Genomic DNA, 24,391 nt, shown 5'->3' with positions numbered 1-24,391 from the left:
TTCTGGCACAGCATATGGTGGCCTGTATCTGACACAGATACTACTAATCACTTTTGCACAGTAAGTGCAGCGGGCTCGCCAAGAAGAGCTGAGATCCAACAGAAACCTTTAATAAAACATAGAATGATAATTATGCTTTTTAGGACACTTTATCCCATATTTAACATTGACTAATATGGATCAACAAACTATGAGCAACTTGTCGATGATGATCTTTAAATCTGCACTGATCTTATATTTACAGTCAATCAAACAGCGACATGTGATGTTTACATGGTGGCAGGTAACGCTAAGGCCGCAGTGAATTATCACTCCGCTCCTCCCAGCTTTCCAAAAGTATTTGAGCTTCTTTTTTTTTCTATCTATTTTTGTTTTTATGATGTGCAACTTAGCTGTTGTCCAAAACTGTTTTAAGAAGTTGAAAAACTTATTTCAGCATCAACACTTTTTAAAAAGGTTTATCAAGAGAAAGTTAGCACCTTGCTACTGAAGACCAAAAACCACCAAACACAAACAAATGTAAAAATGTCTCTTACGCTCTATTAGTTTAGCAATCATTAGTCCAGATTAATATGGGTGTCGTTTTTTCTCAACTGGATTTGTAAATAGGCAAAAGTAACATTCCTCAACAATGAGGAATCCAGTAATACTTAACGTGTTTTGGGTTTTTTTGCTGTGCCAAACTTTGTCCACCTCCCTTGTTGCTCTCCAGTAGGTGGCAGAAACACCCCTCTAAGAAGGTTTTCAAATAATATATTATCATGAATTGGATGAAGAAGAAAATAAACTCCCTATTGAATAACCCCTTTTTATTATAAAGGTTTATTTGGGGCTTTTGAACAGGACAGTATAGTCGAAGTAAGAAGGGAGAGAGAGTTGGGAGTGACAGAAGTAAGAAGTAAGCCACAAGTAGGAACCAAACCTGAGACCCTTTGAGGACTACAGCCCTCTGCACACAGAGCGCCCAAACTATAGGCCACCAGCGCCCCAACACGACGACCTTCTGCTTTGACGCCGTCGTCAAACACACTGTTCAAATGTCGTAATGCTGTGCTCCACATTTAAAAATCCTTTTGACATTAGATATTTTCATTTCACAGCATCCTTATTATCTTGTCAAGGCAATAGCAAATCTTAAACCATGAGGTAGCCACTTTATGAAGCAAACCCAGTTATTTCCTCTATAATGAACACCAGACTGTAGTAAAGAAGACTTTAAGCCAGAAACTTCAGACCATAATCTCATTTTGAAAATGTCAACTGAGCACACAAATCAAATGAGAAGCGAGGTTTTAACCTGGATTTCTAGATTTGACTTCTTCTGTGTAGTCTGTAGGTCACACTTGATTTTGTTGCACCTTTTTAACCTCCACTGGTATATTTAGCCAGGTGTTAATGAGCCAAGTCCCCCCCGATGACACAGAGGACCTACAAACACACTGACCATGTTTCATGGTGCGTAGTGGACATTGTTCTATTTTAGTCCTCTGCTGTCGCTGAACCTGATTCTGTGTAAAGCTCTGTGCCCCAGCTCCCTCCGGTGGTTGCTCAGTGCTAGTTGCCTGAAAGCAACTTCAGTACTATTCGTCACACTCAGACGAGCAGATAGTGTGCAGGAAGTACATATGAGATCACACCATGGTTTTCACAGGAAGCAGCTGCATAGTCAGCATGCTTGACCACACATGCATGTCCATGCATCTGTGGGCTCTGCAGTAAACACAACCTGAGACCTCGCCCTCAACCAACACGTCAAGAAAGTCCTACAGTCCTGTTTCATCCACATCAGATCCATTAAAAAAAAAAAAAGCTAAATCATACATTGATATTTTTTCGCCTGGACTATTGCGAGACCGTTCTCTGGCTTCTTGTTTTAACAGATGACATCTCTCCTGTCCTCGCTTATCTCCACTGGCTACCTCTCACTTGATTCTAAGATCCTACTGATCACTTTTAAAGCCCGTCTTGGCCTTGCCCCGTGTTACACCTGTGACATTTTAACCCCCTACCAACCTTCTGGTGACCTCAGATCCACAGGCAGCTCCCTTCTGTTCCAGACAGAGCCTTTGCGATCAGAGCCCCTGGACTTTGGAACGACCTGCCTGAGGAGAGAGGACGAGCAGAGTCAGTGGCATCTTTTAAATCACTTCTTAAAACTCGTTTTTATAGACTTGCTTTTACGTGATTTCTCCTTTTAAGATTTTTATTAATCTATCCCGTCCTTTATTAATTTTCATTGCTTTCACCCTTTTAATTTATCTCCTCTTAAATGTTGTGTGTAGCCTTTAAATTGATTATTTTCCATTGCTTTTAGTCTTTTTTACTTCCTTCTCCTTTTTACATTTAACTCTTCAGCCAATCAATGGTGATGCATTAGCTATGGCACTAAACATGTTTTTAAAGGTGCTATATAAATAAAGTCATGATTATTATTACTGTATCAAAACAGAGTGGGGGGATTATATTTTGATTGTGAGCTTGTTTTTTGTTGTTTAAACACAGCTTTAAATGAGTTGAGATTTTAAACTCAAACTGATTTAAAATTAAAGTCTATATGAGGATGTACGTTTGCTGCATTGTGTTTATGGTGTTACTATTTATACCGGCACGCTATTACATGACACCGGAGAGTGTTTGTGGGCAGAGGACATACTCTCCACTGCTGAGTCACATCACCTCACAGGAAGTATTTAAAGGTGATTGAGAGTAAGACAAGCGCAGAAATCATGTGGACCAGCCGCCTGCACATCGTCTGTATCAAACATGATTTGTATTCTCAGTGACATCACCGAAGGGATGGCGACTGCCAAACTTTTAAACAATCTACTAACCGTCAAAGAGGTGATGCTGAGGTGGGCCTTAAGCCTCCTGAAAAACAGCTACAATATACCTACCTGTCAGTCAACTAAGCCCCGCCCCTTTATATACAAATATACACATTGATCTATTCAGACCAAGGCTGCTTTGAATCAGGCTGTAAACATGTTTATATCTGCTCACAGCACTTGTTTTATACATTGGCTTCTTGAGGTTGAAATTTGTTTCTTCACTCTTTTTTTTATCTCAGTAAAATGAAAACCGCTTGTTTTCATGTTTTTGCCTTCACTAGGACAACTGTAAAATGACAGGAAATGTGTGGAGAGAGAATTGGGGGATGGGGTGCACCAAACAGGGTCAGGACCAGTGTGACAAGGACTGTGGCCTGTGTGTGTGTGTGTGTGTGTGTGTGTGTGTGTGTGTGTGTGTGTGTGTGTGTGTGTGTGTGTGTGTGTGTGTGTGTGTGTGTGTGTGTGTGTGTGTGTGTGTGTGTGTGTGTGTGTGTGTGTGTGTGTGTGTGTGTGTGTGTGTGTGTGTGTGTGTGTGTGTGTGTGTGTGTGTGTGTGTGTCTTGCCTACAGCAAGTCAGCCTTTGCTTTAGGGCTTATTTAAATATATCATAGCTTGTTTTTGGAGTATTTTCACGTCTAAACTTTCAGGTGAAGTCTTGTAACTTACTTTTGAGTCTTCTCAGGGTGGATAAACCTCTGAAATATAATCGATAGGAAGAATTAACACTGAAACAAGAGATGAAGTGACTTGATAATAAATCAGAGGGGGAAGGAAGGCAAGACGAGCAGTTTTGTGAACATAAAGGGGGAGGAGTGAGGAGGCAGGGAGAGAAGAGGGGAGACAGCGGGGAGGGGAAGATGAAGTTGTGCATTCCTCAGTTTGAAGGGGGAGCATCTGGAAAACTTTATAGGAGGGAAGGAGGGGAGAGAAAAAGGAAAGGAGGAGACTCACAGAGCATCTGCTGAATATGTAGGCCATTGGGTCATATTTCTGCTGGATTCTAAAGCCTTGTCGATGCTCAGAAGTGGAAAAATCTGATCGACTTATTGAGGAAAAGAGTAAAGACACTAGTTGTGATTGTAAGCAGAGTCAGCTACAGGACATGAAGGCATGATTGCATGTTGACAGAAGTTGTAAAACTGTGCGTAAGAGACAGCTGAGAGGAGGGGAAGTCTGACCAAAGTGCTCAGCTTCTTCCTGCTTCACAGTCGGCTCAGGAAGTGCAGGCAGAAACCAGAGAGAGGGGAGGGCTGACACAGAGAAACATTTTTTCCTTTTGCCTTTTAGTTTTCCCTTATTCAGTCCTACACAGATCAACAGGAGGAAGAGAAAAAAAAAAAGGAGGAGTATGGAGCAGAGAGGAGGCGGAGCTTTCACTGGAGCTGAGACAGAGTGACAGAGAGAAGTCGAACAGTCAATCTGTGGAAATATGATGGAGGCCAGCGTTGTTTCTACAGACGCAAGGTGAGTTTATGAGGGGTCTGTGATAATGTGAAACTACAGAACAGGATATGTTCTAGTGAAGGAAGGGGGCCATGGAGGGGAGTAGGGGAAGAAGGGGGTCGAAAGTCAGGCAGCCAGAGCAGGAAAAGCAGATGTGATGACTCAGTGGCTAATAAATAGGTCAGTGGCTTCTTTGAGGGTTGGAAATGCCAGGTTCTGACTTTACGCTGTTCAATCAAGTCATATTTCTCACACATGAAACGCACAAAGAGAGAGATTTTTTTTGCAAGAAAGAGTTTGTAGTCACAGTAAGAGGAGTTGCATTTGAGGCTGATGTGAGTTGTTGAAAGTTGCTACAGGAGGAAGAAATATCAGACCGTTATAACGCATGTCAGCATCTTTGATTTTTTTCAGCTTACACCGTTAAGAGTCTGAGCACCTCTACTGGAAACAATGTACGTGCAAGATGCAAAACAACAACGTGATTTCAGATCCTTATTTTTGTTTTACCTACGTCAAAGTTGTGGGACGTTGTGTCGTACTGTGTAGATGCAGGCAACACTATAACTAGAGTGCAATGTTTAGGATTCAGCGCTGCTTGAGTGTTTGAGGCCTTTCAGAATAAAAGTATCAGATTGAAAAGCTCATTATAGGTTGTGTTGAATTGTTTTTGTGTGTTTGCTTTGTGTCACAGTTGTGTTAGTCTCTGAAGAATGTGTGTTATTTCTAAAGGTCAGGTTAGGTCAACAAAGTCAGAGGTGAGATCAGGTATATAGGTCTTCTTGTGTCCGAGCCCTGCACTATAGAGATACTCCGATACATTGGAATTGTGAACTAAGTTTTCCACTATTGTCACCTGCCAGAACATAAAAATACAAAAGTGTTTTGATGTTTAACCTGAATTATTGAATCAATTGAATATTGTTATTATCAACATTAAAGCACTTTTGTTTAAAGAAGCTCGTGGGGGAAGGAAGTTACATTTAGATCCTTTAAAAACTTTATTATGGTCAATGCCACCCATAAAGGTGGAGAAAGGGGAAGCTTTCTGGGGGAGGTAAAACAACTTCCATCCTAAATGTAAGCAATAACTATTGTACTTTATTTTAACCAAATTAAATATTTAACTTTCTGTTGCCTGTATCAAATTGTAATCCCCCAGTTCTTAATATTTTATTTTGTAATGTTTACGCCTTGGGTTGTCCATTGGACTTAACCATCAGGCCAGCGATGTTGGACTGTGTGTTGCCATTACTGGGCGTGCACGAAAGTTAAGAAGCCAGAAAACAGAGACGGCTATGACATTTGAACCCAAACAAACAACTCGCTGACAAACTTTTATTTTCAGTCTCCAAAACTGATCTGAACCACGCTGAGGAGGCGAATGTGAACGCTGCTGATCCAACACACATCTCTGGATATTATTAAATGGCATCTGTGGAGGGAACGTTCGCCAAAGTCCGGTCGCCTCTGTGGGCGGGCCTGATGATAGTTAACATGTAAAAACAGAACAACACAGTTTGTCATTTATACATCCTGATAAAAGTACAGTTACGACCGTCCATCACATCTCAAGCCACAATTAGTCATCATATAGTGTCCGTCATTCTGGCTCTGTCCGAGGTTTGCCGCTGTTTTCATGTTATTGCTTTCTAGTACTGGTAACATCTCTAATAAATGTTTGAGTGAGCTGCTATGTTGCTGCATGAATTGTCGACAAAGAACAGAAAGTCGAGATCCCCAAAACATGTTTAGTATCACCCATGTTACCTCCTGCTACACTATGTACACATTTCTGTCCTGACCTGCCAGATCTTCACCACATTTCCTACAACATCCTTCAGACGTCAGCAGGTTACCAAATATCTGATCAGATAATGCCGACATCATTTCCTCTGAAGCCCCGAGCTGCTGGAGGATGACTGTACAGAGCACGTATTCCGCCGATCTTCCATCGAGATATGAAGCCCAGATTAGTTCTTTTAGTAGTTACTACCTTATGCTTCTTTAAACAGTTTAAATCGAATTGTTTTCCACCTTGGAATAAGACCCCTTTAAAATGTCAGAGGATTATTCTGAGGGAAGGTGGGATTAATAATAAGATCATTTTAAAACAGTAATGATACACAAGTATTAGTATTTTGACATCTCTCTATCCTTTGCTGTGAAATGAGGCATTCTGACCTCTTTGAGTCTTCAATGAAGTTCAAACCTGTCCGAATCTGACTCAACTTAACTGGAAGGTTATTTGTACAAATGTGACAATTTTGCTCTCAAGTATTAAACAATGAATATTTAAAGGACATGTATGTAACTTTGACACCTATGTTTAAAAATGGGTCCAAATTTAAAACACTGAAGAGAGCTGTCTCCACCCGGCCTGCCTGAGTCGATGCGCTTAATTTGATCACATTTATCTCTTCATCTCCAACATTGATCCTAGTTTGAGCAGCTTTCTGCTGCTGGAGCTTATTAGAAACATGCAGAGGCTTTTTAGCTCGGGTACAATCACTTCTATCTGAAGCAGTTCCACTGCCCGCTTCCATCGCTGCAACACCTGTTGACCTGATAACTGCTCTCATATCTGGCAAACCCAGGGGCGTCCAAAACGGCCTTCAAAAGTTAGAAGGAGGACATACTGGCTGCTGCATTGTTGAAGAAGAGCTTCAACACAGTTTCCTTCATGTCCAATGATGTCGTCAGCTCATGTTGTCACTTAATTCAGCAGCTATCTTACAGATTGAACCTTTGAAGTAATATGAACAAGTCTAAAAACAATTTTATTTTATCATTACATGCACTAAGGGGTAATTGAAAAATGTGTTTATGTGTTGAGCCCTGCAGTATAGTTTAACTTTCTCATGGAGGTTTGCTACAGGTTTTTTATCTCACTGTCGTAGGTTATTGATGAAAACTATTCAAATAAACTGTAGTGTTAAAATATCAGGTTTATTTCTTCATCTCCAACTACAAAAAAATTAAGCTGTCAAATAAATGTAAGAAAGTGAAAAGTATGTTTCTCTTTGGGTTTGAAGGACTTATAAAGTATGATGACAACCTGAGGGAGGGAGAAGACAGCTCACATTACAAATAAAAACAATCTGAATTTATTATTTGTCAAACTCGATATTTTCCAGTGTGCCTGTGTTTTACTGACAACCGCAGTTTCCATTGCTTTCCCACATTCAGCTGACCTGACTCCTCTTCTGCTCTGCTCTTTTCCTGTGAGCTTGCATCACATGTGGCGTACACACAGGACTCACTCTGTAGTCTTAAGATTTCCTCACATTCACAGGAACACGAGGACGGGCTGTAAAAGGATAAAGTGAGATAAACTATTTACTTTACATCCGAAACAACAGAAGATAAAAAGCAATAAGGGAATTAATTCTAACATTGGAGTGATGTGGTTACTTAGTCTTCTCATTTAAGTAATTTCTATAAATACAAATGAATGTGAACATGATTCGTTTCCTGCAGTGCTGGATGTTTGTGGTCATAGGTGAGAGATCACCCGGATTTAGATTCTGATGTGCAGTTAAACCTTCAGATGTCTGAGGGGTTTTCTCTGCCGTCCGAGGTACAGTAGGAGTTAGCTGAATGCTTACTGTGAAAGGATTGTACTTTGGTTTAAAACTACAGCATTTGAGCATAAAGTGGCATTATTGGTAAACCACCGTCACCTCAAGCGCGTATCTTCTGCTGATATTCTTACTGTATGTAAAGATTATCTTCTTAATAAGATTCAAGATAACCACTGTGAGATAAATGTCTCTAAAGAATAACATTTGCAAAAAAAAAAAAAGACGATCTACCTGCTAATGTGCATGCAGGAATGAGGACCCTCTGTTGTTTCTCTCATATTATGTGCAGGGTCCCCATGTAATCTTACTGACCCCCCCCCCCCAAGATGCAACGAAACCTGCGATTGGCTACTTTGAATTTCAGAGAAGAGACTCAAGTCTCGACTAGTTTCAGAGCTATGTTGCTCATGTTAAAATCATTTTAATGAAGCAAATTTCCTTTTATTCATAAGTAAGACTATGATCCCTCGATGCAGTGCGTCTCAGACTGTGAGGAAGCATGAAGCAGCATTAAAGAGGGGTGTGTGGTCTTGGCCGAGCTGGGGTCTGTTAGGTTAGTTGTCCTCATTGAAATCTGATTGGCCACCCCAGGTATTTTCTTGTTTGTTGTTTGACTTATCAGAAGCAGCAGGAGTGAATCAAGATTATTCAGGCTTTCTATTATTTAAATGCTGCACATTTCCTTTTGTTGGAACTTTGAATTGTAACTTTGGACGTACGTCTTCTCCTTGAGACGAGAAGATTTAAATGATGCTGCGACTATTCCATTGACTTCAGTTACATATACATGGATTTCTCTTTCACTGTGTGTCAAGCACCACTTTCAAGAACCTGGTGTGCTGTTAGTTCAGATTCAAAATGTTTATGTCCTAACATGCAGGCTGAGTGCAGTTTGCAAAAACCTGCATGAATCATTGGTAACCAGAAAAGGCCCCCAAAAGCATGGACTCCATTTGTTCAGGCCTCAAACACATCTGGAAAATGTTTTTACTTTTTTTTTTTGCATGTGCTTGACTATGAAATCCCAGAAGTGTAGGTCATGTGTTCGTTCTTGTTTTAAAAATTCACTGAACGTTCCACAGATGATCAAAACGAAAGTGGGTTCTTTGATTGAATGAAGATCGATAAAACCAAAGCCTGCTCCCGTGTACTGACGTGGTCAAAACTACTGAGTCTACAAAGCAGAACACTGTTGATTTCATAGCAAATCCTTAGACAACCTGTAATCATCACATTCATCCAGCTAATGGAGTCGTTTCTCGCTGTGGTCTTAAACTGATCAATGCAGTATTATAGGAGCTTGAGCCAGTTCATCCTCAAGGTAAAAATCCCCAAACGCCTCATAAAATGACATTAGACATCAGGGTGCATGCAGAAAACATTTACATTTAAATTTGATCTAAATTTAAAAAATCTAAATATTTAACGACAACATCTATTAGTTTTGAAATGTGAGTTTTTAGCACCTTCACTGAAGCGAGATGTCTTGATTAGTCACGTTTCCTTATCGTCTCAATGAACAGATTCTGCAGTTTTAACCAGCATCTTTATGTGAGGGACTGGATTCTGTTATCTGAAGTCTTCTGACCTTCATTTGCAGTATGAAGAGTTTCGCTCTCCATTGTTTCTGCAGGATTTTGATGTACGCATGAAAACAGTGTGGGGTGAGCAAATGAAGCGGAAAGGGATCCGCTGCAATGCAATCAGGGAACTTATCTGGAGTCATCTAATAACAATTTAGATTTAACAAACGTCTGCATAATGGAGCAGCTAACAATCAATTATCAGATGTCTTTTCTCGTCAGACAAAATGATCACAACACATGGTAAAGGAAGTCTTGGGCTGAGGAATCTCTGAAACGTGCGTGTTTTAGAGCTCACTGAAAAATCACACTTTCTGATTTCTGCACTTTTCTTGTTTTTTTCAAGGATTCACTCAAACTCCGCGAGCTTTGCAGAAATGTCAGAAATGGTTCATGCCATTTTCAAGAAACAGGTTTATATTGTCAACATAGTGAATTTTACTTAAGATACAATAGTTATAGTATTGAAAGGAGAAATTATGAGACATCATCTCTTACAATTAGGATAAAAAAAAAGGTTATTTCTAGACCCAGAGAGTGTTCCCCTTTTCACACTTAAGTGCTGTCCTGGTGCAAAACAATCCAGCGCAGTCATGGATACTGATCTTCCTAACAATGGTGTCAATTATTCACATTGTTGGACCTCATCATGTGTCACAAAGTGCATGCAGTGCAGAGGGTAAACATGAACTCCAGTATGTGCTACTGGTTAGAAAGAAAAAGTTCTGCAGCTCGGATGCTTGTTTCTCAAAGCAGACAATCTTCAGCGTGTTATTATCTCTGACCTTGAGTTTTGTTTTTGCAGCCATGCAAGCCCTCTGACAGGACCTCTCGACACTCCATCAATCACTTCTATCCCCTCAGTCCCTCCATCTTCTCCCCACACTACACCTTCCCTGCCCTCCTCCCTCCCTCCTGCTCGGCCATGTCGACCCAAACCGCCTCCTCCTCCTGTGCCCAAACCCTCCCAGCTCCCCTCCAGTTCTCCTCTACCTCTGTCCACTCCGTCCACTCCTCCACCCCTCCCTCCTGCCTCCAAACCTCCTCCTCCCCCCTCCAATCCTACACCTGCCCCTATTTCATCCAACCTTCCTCCTCCATCTCTTCCTCCTCCTCTCTCACCAACTAAGGCATCGCCGTCTCCCCTGCCCACTCTTCAGCCGAGTCTCTCCGCCGATCTGACCCCCTCTATTACACCTCCCCTCATTCCCCCTATATTATCACCAACTATTGTGTCCTCCTCATCACCTGCTGCACCTTCTCCCCCTGTCATTCAATCACCTTCCCAAACTCCCACCAATTTGAGTCTGATAGATCGGTTGGTTGGGAGCACCTCGGTGTGGCAGCACAAAGGACTCAGCCAAGAAAATATCACAAGTATACTGGAGAAGGAGACAGCAGGGGTGAGACACACACACACACACATTTCACAGTTTGTGTACTTAACTGAAAACAAAAGTTTACACTGTAAATTAATTGCAGCACCGGTTCACACTCAACGTTCAGAAATGTTTCGCTGAATTTGTTTTTACAATGAAACGACTATTATGCTGCAAAACCGTTTTGCAAAGTAGAATGACCTGATAAAAGAGAATGAGTGAATTCTTGTTGCATGGCAACGAGACAAAATACTGCCTCCTGCAGATGGGGGGGGGGATTTGCAGGTTGGATCCAGCGGAGCGGCATTGGAGAAGCCACCCCAAAATACAGTTTGAAAAAAAGTTGGATATGACCCTGACTGAAGATCTGCAGTAATAATAGTTTAACTTTAATAGACTGTAGTGTGTTGTTTTGCTGCTGCTCAACCTCTGGTGTATGGAAATACTGACAGCGATAGATACATAAATGTAAATATTAAATACTGCAAGAATGTATTTGAAACTAATGCTTTCACAGTCTGACCTGAGCGCTCATGTTTCAGGCGTTCCTGGTTCACGACACAGAGAGTGAGGGGATGACCCTATCAGTGCGGCTGCCTGATGAAGAGGGGACGCCTCTTGTAAACAACCTGCGGGTTAAACAGCACAAATCATGTATGTGCACATACATCCATGTGCAGCTTCTGCTTCAAAGAGCTACAGAAATACAAAATGTAACATTTGCATGATTGAGTGATAATAATCTGTCTGTCTGTCTCAGATCTCCACCTCGATGGCTCCAGTCTGGTTTTTGATGATGACATCATCAAGCTGATCTCTTTTTACTTTGCCAGCAGGTAACACATACTAACACACCAAAACACAACTATAAAATCTGATTACAGCTTGTACAAAACACGATAAAAGTGACATACATAAACATATCCATAGGTGGAGCTTTGTGTTGGGTATTTTATTATTAAGCTCTCTGTCTGTACCTAATGCTTGCTTTTTATGTTGGAATCCGCCGCTCAGGGACATCCTTGCCGTCCCATTGAGGTTACCGCTGGCTATTACCACGGCAACCAACAGAAAGGAGCTGGAGGTCATCTCCACTATGGGAGCAGGTATATAAATCTATGTCGTTAGTGCATGTTTCGGTTTGGTCATTTCTGTAAGAGGGTGAAAGCAGATGAAAGCAAAGGAAGGTAGAAGAGGAAAAGCATGCATGAACACATTTTAAAAGAAAAAAAACATACAGACAGACAGTCACTGTTCATATGAAAAGAAGAACCAAACAAAGCAAATCAAAATGCATAATGTTCTCAACACAACATTAACGAGCCATCAGGGGCTTAACGAGGTGTATGTGATGACAGAATTGATATCGAAGTAAGACTGTTTTACACTTTGAAGGAAATCTTGATGATGTTTTTCGTGATAGAAATTTTACGCATTCCTGTTTTAGCAAAGAGTTCCAGCACAGTGACAGTGCACCTGTGTCTCCTTTATTATTTTCTTGAAGGAGAGGGAAACCATTCAGCTCGCTTCAGCCCCTCCACAAATGGAGGTCGGTACTTTGACCCTCAGAATAGGAGAAACTAAAGAAAACACTGCAGGAGAACACACGTTTTACAGTAAGCTGCAAAGGAGACTTCCCGGTTTGACTCTGAGGACGTTAGTCCTTTGCAGCTTGATTTACCATAAGTGGTTTGTGTGCTCCAGTTAATTCTTTGATTTCCACCAGTCTGAAGAAGTCCATTGAATTATCAATACTTTAGTTTACTTTGAAGCTACAGAAACAAGGTGATGAACTTAGCTTAGCATAAAGACTGAAAGGCAAACAACAGCCAAATCCACCAACCAACATCTTCAATTTCTCAGTAAAGTGCAATCCAAACAAAAAATTTGGTGTGGATTTTAAAGACTTGTACTGGTAGTAGCGTGGCAGCCACACAAATAAACAGTTTCAAAATGAATAACATACATTTTCATAGTATAAACACCTACATTCAGTCATAAATGTTATTTTAGTACTGTTGAGCAACGTCTGTACTCATGACATGCTGCGGCTGGAAAGAGAACAGGCTCCCACGCAGATTGTTGGGGAAAGGTTGGGTCTACAAAACAGCAAATACAAGAGCTGTGTAATTGCAGCCAATTCAGCAACGATGCAAATTCAAAAACAAAAACATGCTTTAAATGAAAGAACACGCCGAAAAACGCTGCAAATGCATTTAAAATTCAAAGTTAAAAACACAGAAAACAAATGCAAAAAAAAAAGAAATGCAAATCAAACAACTGTGCTCCTGACGTGTTGGAGTAGTTTGATCAGTATAGATCCATCAAGCTCAATACAAGAGAGACTGACAGGTCAAACAAAAAAAATGCAAATTCATTATTGAGAGACAAAAGTGGATAATGATTACAAAGACATTTTTCTAACACTGACTGTCTGTCTTGCAGATTTTTGGACGTCTAATCTGCACCAGCATGCCAAGAACCAGGACCTGGATTTGGATCAGAACAACAGCGACTTGTTCTTGTATGTTAACCCGGTCTCTGTGGAGGAGACCCTCAACAAAAACCTGAACCCCCCACCTATCTCTAATCCTGAGGTCGTCACCACCACTCAAAACATCCCCGTCTCCATGCAGAACGGAGAAGCTCCACAGAAGGTCAGCACAGAAGCCAGCAGTCAGACTAAAAACACACCAAGCATGGAGTTAAAATACAAACGCCCCCCACCCAGACCCCCCAGCCTGGGCTCAGGGTCGGGGATGGGACTCATCTTCTCATCTCTGCCTCAACCCTCACCATCTGTAAATACAGCCGCTGAGAGAAAAGAGGAAGGAAGGGGAGGAGTGGGGGAGAGAGAAGAGAGGAAGTCAATGTCAACATCACCTCCTCCGTCACGGCCTCCTGTCCCGCCGCAGAGCCGAGCTGCTCCTCCTCTGCCTCCTGCTCCTCTCCGTCGCACCTCCTCAAAGAAAAGCACCGACCGAGATGTGGCCGAGGGGAGGGAGAGAGAGAAGGGACAAAATCCTGCAAAGAAAACAGACAGAGAGGAGGGAGGAGAGGCGAAAACGGGAAGTAAATCAGGTCTGCTGACTGAGGGTGTTGAAAATGAGAATAGTTGCCAACAAAAAGAGAAGGAGGAGGAGGAGGAGGGGAAAAGAGAAGATGAGAAGCAGGAAAATAAAGAGGAAGACAAAAACAAACCCAGCTCAACTTGTCCACCATTAATCAAGAAACCGTCCCGTCCAGTCCCTCCACCCAGGAGGAAACCAACCTCACCAGAAGTACCTGTGCAGCTCAAGGCAGGAGGAGGATCGACCAATCAGGGCGCAGGGATGAGAGTCCCCCCGCCCTCCGCAGCACGCCGCCCAGATGTGTCCCTGTACTCGCCACAGGGGGGAGCAGTGCTTGGAACAGACCCTGACTCCTGCTCCACCAGCAGCACAGAGGAAGAAGGAGAGCAGAACCAGGAACAGGAGCAGAACCACAGGTGAGTTTGGATTGGCTGGCATAGAGCGACCTTAGTTACTGTTGCTATGCTGACTTAGTTGAGGGTGTGTCCAGAATATTTGACTTGGACAGCCCAACGAGGGAACTGATTTAAACAAAGCTGGCATAAATGTTCACACCATAGACTGTATATTAATATGGACAGACACAGGGAGCCTGGGAGTGAAGCCAAAAGATTTAGAGCGCTCCCTGAAGTTACACTACATTTCACAAACATTTTTCTCATCCCTGATTCTGTCGTGATTGTCACTTATTACCACAATAAGTTATTGTCCTCAATTTTTCTAAAAAGTGAAGTTCAAATCAGTGTTTTGATGCAAAAATTAGCAGATGTCAAATCATGATTGACAGTTCTGGGGGCGAATGTGGCACCTTGCAAGTATTTTCAACTTCATTATCCGAAGCAGAGAGGGAAGGGCAAGAGCAAATGTGACAAAAAACAAAACAGTCGTTAAACAGTCTTATCAATAAAGTCCGATACGCAAGAAATAAGAATATTTTCTGATGTGGACTGTACTGACCCGAGGGATCTTTGTCGTTTTATTAATAAGTAACATGAGTGTTTTGGATCCACCAGCCAGCTCCAATCTGTGCACGACCTTGCTCCAAATTAAGACACCAGCGCTATAAGCTGGTCACTATCACAGCGGTATCTTGACTTCACTTTTTCACAACAGAAGGAGTTGTGTTGTCCATATTGATACAGTGAACGAACACAAGTCTGAAATGCATTTATTTACCATTTCTGTTTCACTAACTGAAACTCCTTTTTATTACCATCAAATAAGGTATCATGTAGTGACATGTAGTATATATGGTATTGATGGTTCCATGGTATAAATCATCCACGCTTCATTGTTTAAGGCTGCAAAAAGATGCATAATCCAAAAAGTTATTGTAAAATGTATTATCAAAAAATGCATTACATTAAAATACAACCACACAATCTAAATAAATGTTTATACAATCAAAGGTTTTAATTGAGCCCTGAACAAATTTGTCCCACATACTGGCAATTTAAGTGTAGGCGCCTTAGAGTGGACTGCACGTACAGAGACTTACTGTACCAGTTGATAGCACTGTAATGAATCATCGCTTTGTAAATCATGTGACTGTGTGGATGCACAAAAAAGACTTCAAGAGGAAGGAGAGTGTGAGAATAGGCTCTTGTGGTAGAACAGAGGCTGTTAGAGTTATAATGAAAAACAAGGCATGCATGCAGGACTGTGGAGTTAAAATAAGCTACTCTTCTTTATATTATGAAAAGTAAGTTTATGGGACTTATACACTGATGTAGCAAAGTAATCCTACTTTACAACTTCAAGCATCTTAATCAAAGATGGTATTACAGATGGTATTACATGCAGTTTTTTGATATCCTCTTTTCTATCAGGACATTTGATATAATATTGATAACTGGTGTCAGCCTGATGAGCAGGTCAGAGTTTCTTCTCAATAAGCTGGTCCTTGTCTAAAGTCTGACCAGATAATTGAGACACTATGATTGAGTTGAATGTAAAACTACCCTAAACTGGCAAAACATGAAAGAAACAGTGCTCAGTGCAGTGTCAGGTGTTTGTGTCTGATTGGCCTTGATTTGTTCCAGGAAGTGTATGATTCTGCATAAGCACCACTTGACTTGCTTAATCTCCAGCAGCTCTTCCAGTGTCATTTGTCAGGGCTGCGAATATATCTGACCCAGGCTTTTTGGTTTCTTTATTAACACAGCCTGTTGGCCTTTGTGTCTGAGGAGTTAGTTTTTGTTGCTCCCTTGAATCTATTTTTTCACCAGCTACTCGACAGCGGTGGTTTAGTTTCCCCCTTATCTTATAAAAGGGAGCCAATTTATTTTGATGGTAACTGTTTTCGTTCTTCCCCCCCTCCTATTTAATCACTTGTGATTTTAGCGGTTGTCCGATGGGATAACTTTCAGATACCCAGGACACTCCCCTGTATCATTTCTGTGTAGATGGAACATAAAACATTTGATTTTGAATCAGATAAAAGAAAACACCAAAGATTTTTTTTGCTAGATATTTACCGGTACATCATGTCAGTATGATGCAAAGTTAAATCAAGAGATATCTGTTGTTATAAAAACATAAATAGAAACACATTCTTTGTTCAGAAACGACTTATTGGTACATGAACATCATGCTCGCAAAATATCAGAACGTACAAGGATGCATCACATTTATATATACGGTAACTAAAAAGGAAGTTTGCACAAAGTTCAAACCATAAAAATGTTTTGTGCTGCTCATAAAGATCTCTGCGTGACACCACAGACGGCCTCAAACAAGTGAAGGCTCACACTCTAAACCAATTTGTCCCACCATGTTATTAAAGTACTCTAAGTCACGAGTCTGTGTATGTATGGCAGAATGTTTCTATCTTTAAATCATTCTCAAAGCGTTACTGGATTAAAGACTGTGGCTGTGAGCGTTACAAATCACTTTTTTACATCTATAAGAGCTGAAGAAATGTTTTTCGTGTAGAAGTACTGCAGAGAGCCGCAGCCCCAAAGTGAGCGTCAGAAAAACTCCCACAACCGTGATGTTGGACCGAGCTCGACATCGCCTCTCCACCGTCCTCACGGGCCTCATCAGCCACGACCGCCGCCTCACACAACGCATCGTGGAGCTCGCCAGGGACCCTCTGAGCTACTTTGGGAACCTGGTGAGTACTGTCATCAGATTTGCCAAAGTGAGGATAAGCACTCTGTTGCAACTTTAGTGTTCATAATGTATTTGAAGGTAAAAGAGCACCGTGCGTTCACCCTGGAGACCATGTCGAACCACTCCTCCACCACCGAGCTGCTGCAGGAGATCAGACAGATGGTGACACAGCTGAAGAGTTACCTGCTGCAGAGTACAGAGCTGCAAGCAATGTTGGAGCCACAGCATCAGTATGCACAGGACAAACTGGGTAAACTCTTTTATTTTAAACACTTTCACATGAATCCTTACAGTGAAGTCAAACTCAAATTCCCATTTTCCCATTGCATCAGATAATAAGCCTGAAAAAAAGTCATGTTGATGTCTTCTGTGAAAAACCTGTTCAAAAGCTATGACAGCGTGTCTGTGTAACAAAGGTCAGGACATGGTTTTTGAAGTGTGTTGGCATTTATCAGGCAGGGACAATCGAACGGACAGTTCGTTAATTGCATCCTGGAGAGACAAAACAAATCTGACAGCTCATTTTTCTTTTGCTTCATTTGCAGGTATTTTACATCCTGTCTGATTTCCCGTTGAGCCGATCACAACTGTGTATGCAATATGCAGTGGGCTTCATTACAATGACAGACTGTTAAGAGGATTTTAGGAAAAACAACCGAGATAGTTGAACACATTTTTAGCTCAATGAATAGCTCTGTAAGAATTAAAACATAAAACACAGATTTCCACACCCATAGATGGACATACACAGATTTTTAAATAGCTAAGAGAAAACATTGACACCGTCATCACTGAGTTTGTTTGCAGTTTGAGATGTCCAGCCAACAGTTTGACAAAATCTGCTGAGAATAAGTTCTTTTTTTGGGAAACTTTCACATTTTCCTGGATGCCTGTGTTTCCGCAGAAAGTATTGCAGAAGCAGCGATGTGTAAGAGTGTCCTGAAGCCGCTGAGGGAGCCGATTTATCAGAGTCTGGAGAAACTTTACAACAACAACAACAGCCTCAAACAACTGGCACAGAACCAGGTAGTCCTGCCGGATGTGATGAGGACTTCAAAGTAGTAAAGAATAAGCAGCGACATTATAAGTAACCAGTGTAATTGTTGTGCCAGTCTGCAGTCCTCGGCAGCACCACCACAGCTTTAGGAATAACCACAGCCGTCCCCGAGGCCTCTGCGTTGGAGAAGATAAACATCAAACTGAACAACCTCCATCTGGAATATTCTCCGCAGAAGAAGATCGAGATGCTGCTGAAGGCCTGCAAGATCATCTACGACTCCATGGCTGTCAGCAGCCCAGGTCAGAACCTCCGAGACCTCAAACCTCTGGTGCTCTCCTTAAAGCCGTCATTATCATAAATCATCATTATTTATTATCATAAAAACAGAAAGGCAACACAAGTTCATCCACCAAGTCCCGTTCGTACACAGACTTTATTCTCTGACCTTACATGAGCAGCAGAGCGTAGGCGTGACCTGCAGCAGCTCATCACTGCAGGAGAGTCCTTTCACGGTCTGTCAGAGTGTAACTTCTTTCACTATCGCAGAACCAAAACATAAAGAAGGCACCACTAAAATGATACTGTGACTGATAAAGGTTCTTAAATATTCAAATCAAAAGCCGTTTACATCCTCAAATACAGTGAGTGCTGTCTGCATGTTCAAACTTTGAGCCAAGTTCACAACATAATTAAACTTCTCCACCTCAAATCAAAATCTCTGCAGAGCTTTCACTGTCAAAATATTTATTTGTATTCGTGTGTGTGTGTGTGTGTGTGTGTGTGTGTGTGTGTGTGTGTGTGTGTGTGTGTGTGTGTGTGTTCAGGGCGGGCCCATGGCGCTGATGACTTCCTGCCAGTAATGATGTACGTCCTGGCCAGATGCAATCTGTCCGCCCTGCAGATGGACGTGGAGTACATGATGGAGCTGATGGATCCGTCTTTAGCTCTGGGAGAAGGTACACACACAGCACACAGTTACTTTAAAACACAAAGCTACTTTTCTTCTGTTGCTGTTATTGATCATGCCCTCTTCTGTGTGTGTGTGTGTGTGTGTGTGTGTGTGTGTGTGTGTGTGTGTGTGTGTGTGTGTGTGTGTATGTGTGTGTATGTGTGTGTATGTGTGTGTGTGTGTGTGTGTGTGTGTGTGTGTGTGTGTGTGTGTGTGTGTGCGTGTGTGTGTGCGTGCGTGTGTGTGTCTGTCCAGGTTCTTATTATCTGACAACCACTTACGGAGCTCTGGAGCACATAAAGACTTTCGACCAGCAGAGGTCAGCGACGCGACAGCTCAGCAGAGAGGTGCAGGACTCCATCCACCGCTGGGAGAGACGACGCACGCTTAACCAGGAGCGCATGAACCAGGGATCTGTGCGGGTACACACATGTACACACACATACATAGCCTACACACACACAACATAAAACACAAACACATAAAACATGTTGAATATGATCCTGCTTTGTTGCCAGTTTGGGATCTCTAATGTTACAAAAGAGAGAGAATGAAGATTCATGTTGAGTCTCTGTGGCTGAAACAACAAATATGACTACAAAAAGACAACACGTTAGCTTCATGAAATAAATCCATTAAAGGTGTAATAATGGCAGCAGAGAGGCAGACTGAAGAGAAATCATTGGTGGAGGGTTTTGGGATACGATGAAGTCAGAACTTAACTGAGCGCCATATTATGAACAATTCATTCAAAACATTACGAGCTACAACAAGAATCTTTGGAGGATTCCTTGAAAGAAAACAGCACATGCCAAATCTCCTGCGCCTCACCTTCCCTTGTTGGATAATGCCCACATGTACTCCTCTCTTGTGTGAAGTGCATGCATGTGATGAAAATGTTGAATTTGAGTATTTTTACAATGCAAACTTGAAGTGTATTTTAAAAAAAGATTTTAAGAGTCACAAAGTTCACAGCCTCAGTTTGAAAAAGTACAGAAGTGAACGACTGACAAACGATTGCAAAGAAAAACAAGCGTTGTTGTGAACATGAGGCTAACTTGTGTGTGTCTGTGTGTGTGTGTGTGTGTGTGTGTGTGTGTGTGTGTGTGTGTGTGCGTGCGTTGTACAGGACTTTTTGACAGTGTGCTGTCCTGAAGTTGGAACCAACTCAAAGACTCTGGGCGTCCTCCCGACCACGACCATCCAGGAGCTGGCTGAACAATGTGCTGCACGCTTTGAACAAGGTGAAAGAAAGCTGTCACATTGTTCTGTCATTCATCGTTTTGCTTCTTTATTTGTGTGCTGTTTAAATCAATTCATAATATATCCAAGATATACTCTATAGATTCAGTAGCATAAGTAAAAGTAACTATGATTACACTGCACGCTCGTCTGTATTGAATTAACTTCTTTAAATATTTCAATGACCTTTCTCTAAATGACAAAAAAATATTTTCTTTAACATGTTTTTCATGACTGTAGGAATCCTAAACTCTAGATCTAAAACAGAAGAGATCAGTGGAGAGTCCTGAAGTAAATAAAATGTTATTTGAATGGTGTTTCCGTGGCACTCTTATTAAAGCTACACCATGGTAACCTGATGATTTCCTCCCTCAGATGCTTACATTCTCAGTGTGTACATGGATGGTGCTCAGCGGCCCCTGGCCCCCACAGAGCTGGCCGTCAGCGTAAAGAACAGCTGTCAGCCTGGATCCTACTGCTTCGTCTATCACCCCGTCAACCAGCCAATCAAACAGCCTGTCCGCAGCTGCCCCACTGACCCGCCCCCGGCTCCACCGGCACAGATCTTTTCCCCAGCTGATGTAGAGGCTGTCGATACTGTGGAGGCGGAGGCGGACGAGGAGGAGAGTCTGATTAGCTTGTAGCTGTTTCAGCATCACAGTGGCAGCTGCAGTCATTATGATTACTACTCTGTGCATCATGAAGGAACTGATTCAAAAGTTTTAATGTAAGGTAAGGGAGTATATCAGACATGAATATCTCACTTCTTTGGCTTAGTTTTAATCAATCCACATTTTTTGGGGTTTTCACTTAATCGAACAAAAACAGCTGGCAGATAGATAGATAGATAGATAGATAGATAGATACTTTATTGATCCCGAGGGAAATTCAAGTTGCAAGTGCAAACGTTGGCTCCTTTGTGGGAACAGTGTTGAAGTGAAGTTCTTCCAATGTGCCATGATAGATAGATAGATAGATAGATAGATAGATAGATAGATAGATAGATAGATAGATAGATAGATAGATAGATAGATAGATAGATAGATAGATAGATAGATAGATAGATAGATAGATAGATAGATAGATAGATAGATAGATAGATAGATAGATAGATAGATAGATAGATAGATAGATAGATAGATAGATAGATAGATAGATAGATAGATAGATAGATAGATAGATAGATAGATAGATAGATAGATAGATAGATAGATAGATAGATAGTCATCTTTACAACATTACAGTACAGAAAGGACACTTTACAAAAAGGATCTTTTTTCTTAAAGGGTAAAATGCTTTTTCAAACTAAAAGCAGCTTTTTCTTCAGCATGTCATCCCTCTACTCAATCCAAAAGGGGCCAAAAAACAACTTATTTATTTAATGCAAAAAGGTCTGTCTTTCCAGAGATACTTTCAGCTCTGTTCTCAGACACAGACAATCACAATTAGAGTATAAAAAAAGAGTATGTCAGTTAGTAAAGAAGCTTGACGTGACATACTATTTTAGTTTTGTCTGCACAGATTATGTGGATCAACAGTTTCATGGTTTAGAAATCTGGAGCAATTCCAAATTCCTATATACGTGATAATCATTAAGACCCCAAACATGTGGAAGGAAGGAAGTTAGGAAAGAAGGAAGGAAATTAGCCTTTACGTTTCTGACTGGTCTGATGAAGTGTGAAACAAGCATCATCAAAGGAGCAACTCAAATGAGACAGCACAGAGGAAAGACTGATTTTGTGTCGCTGTGGGGTCTGGAACCTCAAAGACTGTGGAGGGATTACACAATGTACAGAAATATGAAGTTGTAACGTGCACATATATATATGACTCTGTTTATACTGTTTATACTCTTTGCTACTTGACGCTCCCTCCTCTGGTGCTTAAGACTTCTGCATTAAAGCAGAAGGAGAATGTAGATTATTAGCGTACATACTTTACCACATGGACTTTCATGGCTACACATTATTTTATCAGAACAAATCCAAACTTTCTATGATATTATAGAAATTTATATTTCTGGATGTCGGCAGCATTTACTGTCAGTATAACTCTGAAAAACAAAAAGCTCAAGTATCAAAGCAGCTTTAAGGACCAGGATTTCTGTTTTTATTTTAAATATTTCCAGTAAACATCAAGAAGATTCATTTTACATTTGAATTTTTTATTCATAGTTGTAAATAAACTTGTTTTACAATTTGCTTAACGCTGTTTTTCCTTTATTGCAACTTTTCTTCACTAAAGGTTGCAGTGCTTTATAATATTGGATTGAGAAAGGATCCAGCTGTGTGAAAGCATGCCGGTTTTTAATCGTTCAAGCTCTCTGTTGATTCTTTACATCATTTTTTGTGAATTTACAGCAAAGAGCTTTTCCATGAACAGCAGATAAAAGCCTGAAAAGGTTTTGTGTGTTGATACATGAGATACATGGAAGAAGAGCAAACAGGGACAATGATGGAGAGTGTCACCATTGAAGAAAAATAGGAGGTCAACCAAAACTTCAAAACTCTACTGTTGGTATCAAGTGAGCGACTGTGTCCTGGTTTGTCTCCTATCATCCTGTTGATTGATTATGCCCACGGCCCCAACTGACTCTAGAATCGCTGCTGTCTATCATCTCCTCTCATCTCTCATTCTTCTTTCTTTATTGTGCTGTGAACTTTTTCTATAGTCAGCTAACCTCTGTTCACGTTACCCTTACTCATCTCCTGTCAATGTTTCAATCAAATTGGAAGGGAAATCTTTTAAGATTGTTTTAATAGATTTTTATATATATTTGGAATAATTCCATCATTGATAGGTGTTAGTGACCAAGGTGATGCCAAGCTTTGATGTAGAATTTCATGATTGATTCAGCTTCTTTTTTCTTTTTTCTATTTGACCTGATGAATACATAAACCACTGAGTGACGAAGGCCCTGAAGGGAGTGGACTGTGTTTCTTATGCGAACACAGGTAGTGCGAGGTGACTCAAGCTTTGTGTCTGATGCTTGTTATCCTTTTTTGTAAATTCAGTTTGCTGCAGGTCCTTGTTAGGGCTCGCAGCTTCCTGTCCACAGGTCATTATTTCCCACAATGCCCATAACGAGGCCCTTAACCAGTAACAAGCTTCCTGTATGCTAAAATCTCTGCAGAAGCTCCACATTCAACCTTGTTCTTGTTTCCGTGTTGGTTGGGGTTCACATGTAGAAACCATTTCATGTCCCAGGAGCAAAGTATCAAATATAAGCATCTGATTTTGTATCAGATCCCCTAAAGCTCATATTTAGAAATGGGGGGGCTCTTGATGTTGACATACTAACAAGATGTCGTTGCACAGTTGTACAAAAAAAGACACCATGATTTGTGCTGGAAACGGCCCTTATCCTATTTCAGGGTTTCCATCTGAGAATTCCTTTTGTCCATAGATGTTATACTCAGCTACGTGTTGGACTGTTTCTAAAATGAGTAACCCCAGCGCAGAGGGGCAGTAAAACCTCCATTCACGATCTATTTGACTTGTAATCCCTTTTTCTAGACACTTGATTACAACAATAAGGGACTTCATCAATTCTTTACACCTATCTGGCTAATGTGGGCATTGCTGAAGACCGGGGAGCGGCCGAAAGGGGGATCAGAAAGGGGTGAAACTTTTGTTTTGTTCTGTTGCACAAATGTTAAAAGAAGTGCACTGTCTGATCATGAGATTGTGAAATCCTTGATGTTGATTTTGGGACAATGACATGGTTGTGAAGCTCGGTAGGCACCTTGTTTAACATATTCTCTAATTCTATCATTTGAGTCCTTGACTATTTATAATCCAGGTAAGTATTGGTTTGTGTGCCTGTAAAGCACTTTGGTCAGCTGAAGCTGTTGTAAATGTGCTAAACTTGATTTGACTTTTGCTTGGATGATTCGTGTCTCACCTTTCGGTTGAAAGGCTGAGTCACCCCTCTGATTCAAAGGTACACCACTGATGATGTGTCCCAAGACTGACATCTTTCCCACGTCTGAGATGCAGCTCTTACGCCACTCTCAACATCAAGGCAAACCTTGTGTATTACCACCCATTGGCACAATGGACAGTTTTCCATCATGTCCCGTGTTTCATGATTCTCATGTCTTGTTTCCTTTATGTTAACTACACACAGTGTTCATCACGTTTAATCTTGCTTACGTTTGCTTTCCATGCCAAGTGAAAGCAAATAACCATTCTGTTT

General features: G+C 41.2%; 2 protein-coding genes across 4 annotated transcripts in view; one reads left to right on the top strand and one right to left on the bottom strand.

The window, feature by feature from the left end:
* Positions 1-13,788, bottom strand: part of LOC306840583 (uncharacterized protein) — a 31,432-nt gene extending 17,644 nt beyond the window's left edge. Inside the window, exons 1-2 of the mRNA XM_079369965.1 lie at positions 13,701-13,788; positions 2,014-2,102 (exon numbers count right to left, since the gene is read on the bottom strand). The gene's annotated coding sequence lies outside the window, so the exon portion shown is untranslated. The remainder of the gene's footprint in view (positions 1-2,013; positions 2,103-13,700) is intronic.
* Positions 3,446-22,395, top strand: rin3 (Ras and Rab interactor 3). 3 transcript variants are annotated; one of them, XR_013781352.1, is made up of 15 exons: positions 3,446-4,292; positions 10,244-10,841; positions 11,360-11,471; positions 11,578-11,653; positions 11,832-11,923; positions 13,263-14,304; positions 16,823-17,003; positions 17,081-17,252; positions 17,907-18,028; positions 18,115-18,301; positions 18,827-18,958; positions 19,207-19,373; positions 20,081-20,195; positions 20,569-21,085; positions 21,402-22,395. XR_013781352.1 is itself a non-coding variant. In XM_079369973.1 (14 exons), exons 1-14 carry the CDS (start codon positions 4,258-4,260, stop codon positions 20,835-20,837), a joined length of 3,294 nt encoding a protein of 1,097 aa, XP_079226099.1. In that variant the 5' UTR covers positions 3,446-4,257; the 3' UTR covers positions 20,838-21,246. The 3 variants fall into 3 exon arrangements, 2 of the variants coding, with proteins under 2 accessions (XP_079226099.1, XP_079226098.1); XM_079369973.1 differs by lacking the exon at positions 21,402-22,395 and having other exon boundaries at positions 19,207-19,367; positions 20,569-21,246; XM_079369972.1 differs by lacking the exon at positions 21,402-22,395 and having other exon boundaries at positions 20,569-21,246.
* The last annotated feature ends 1,996 nt before the right edge of the window (positions 22,396-24,391 follow it).

The sequence above is a fragment of the Symphodus melops genome, assembly GCF_947650265.1.
Source record: "Symphodus melops genome assembly, chromosome: 19".
NCBI classification, from domain to species: domain Eukaryota; kingdom Metazoa; phylum Chordata; class Actinopteri; order Labriformes; family Labridae; genus Symphodus; species Symphodus melops.
Note: the sequence above shows the minus strand (reverse complement) of the source record. Positions and strands in the feature narration are given on the sequence as shown.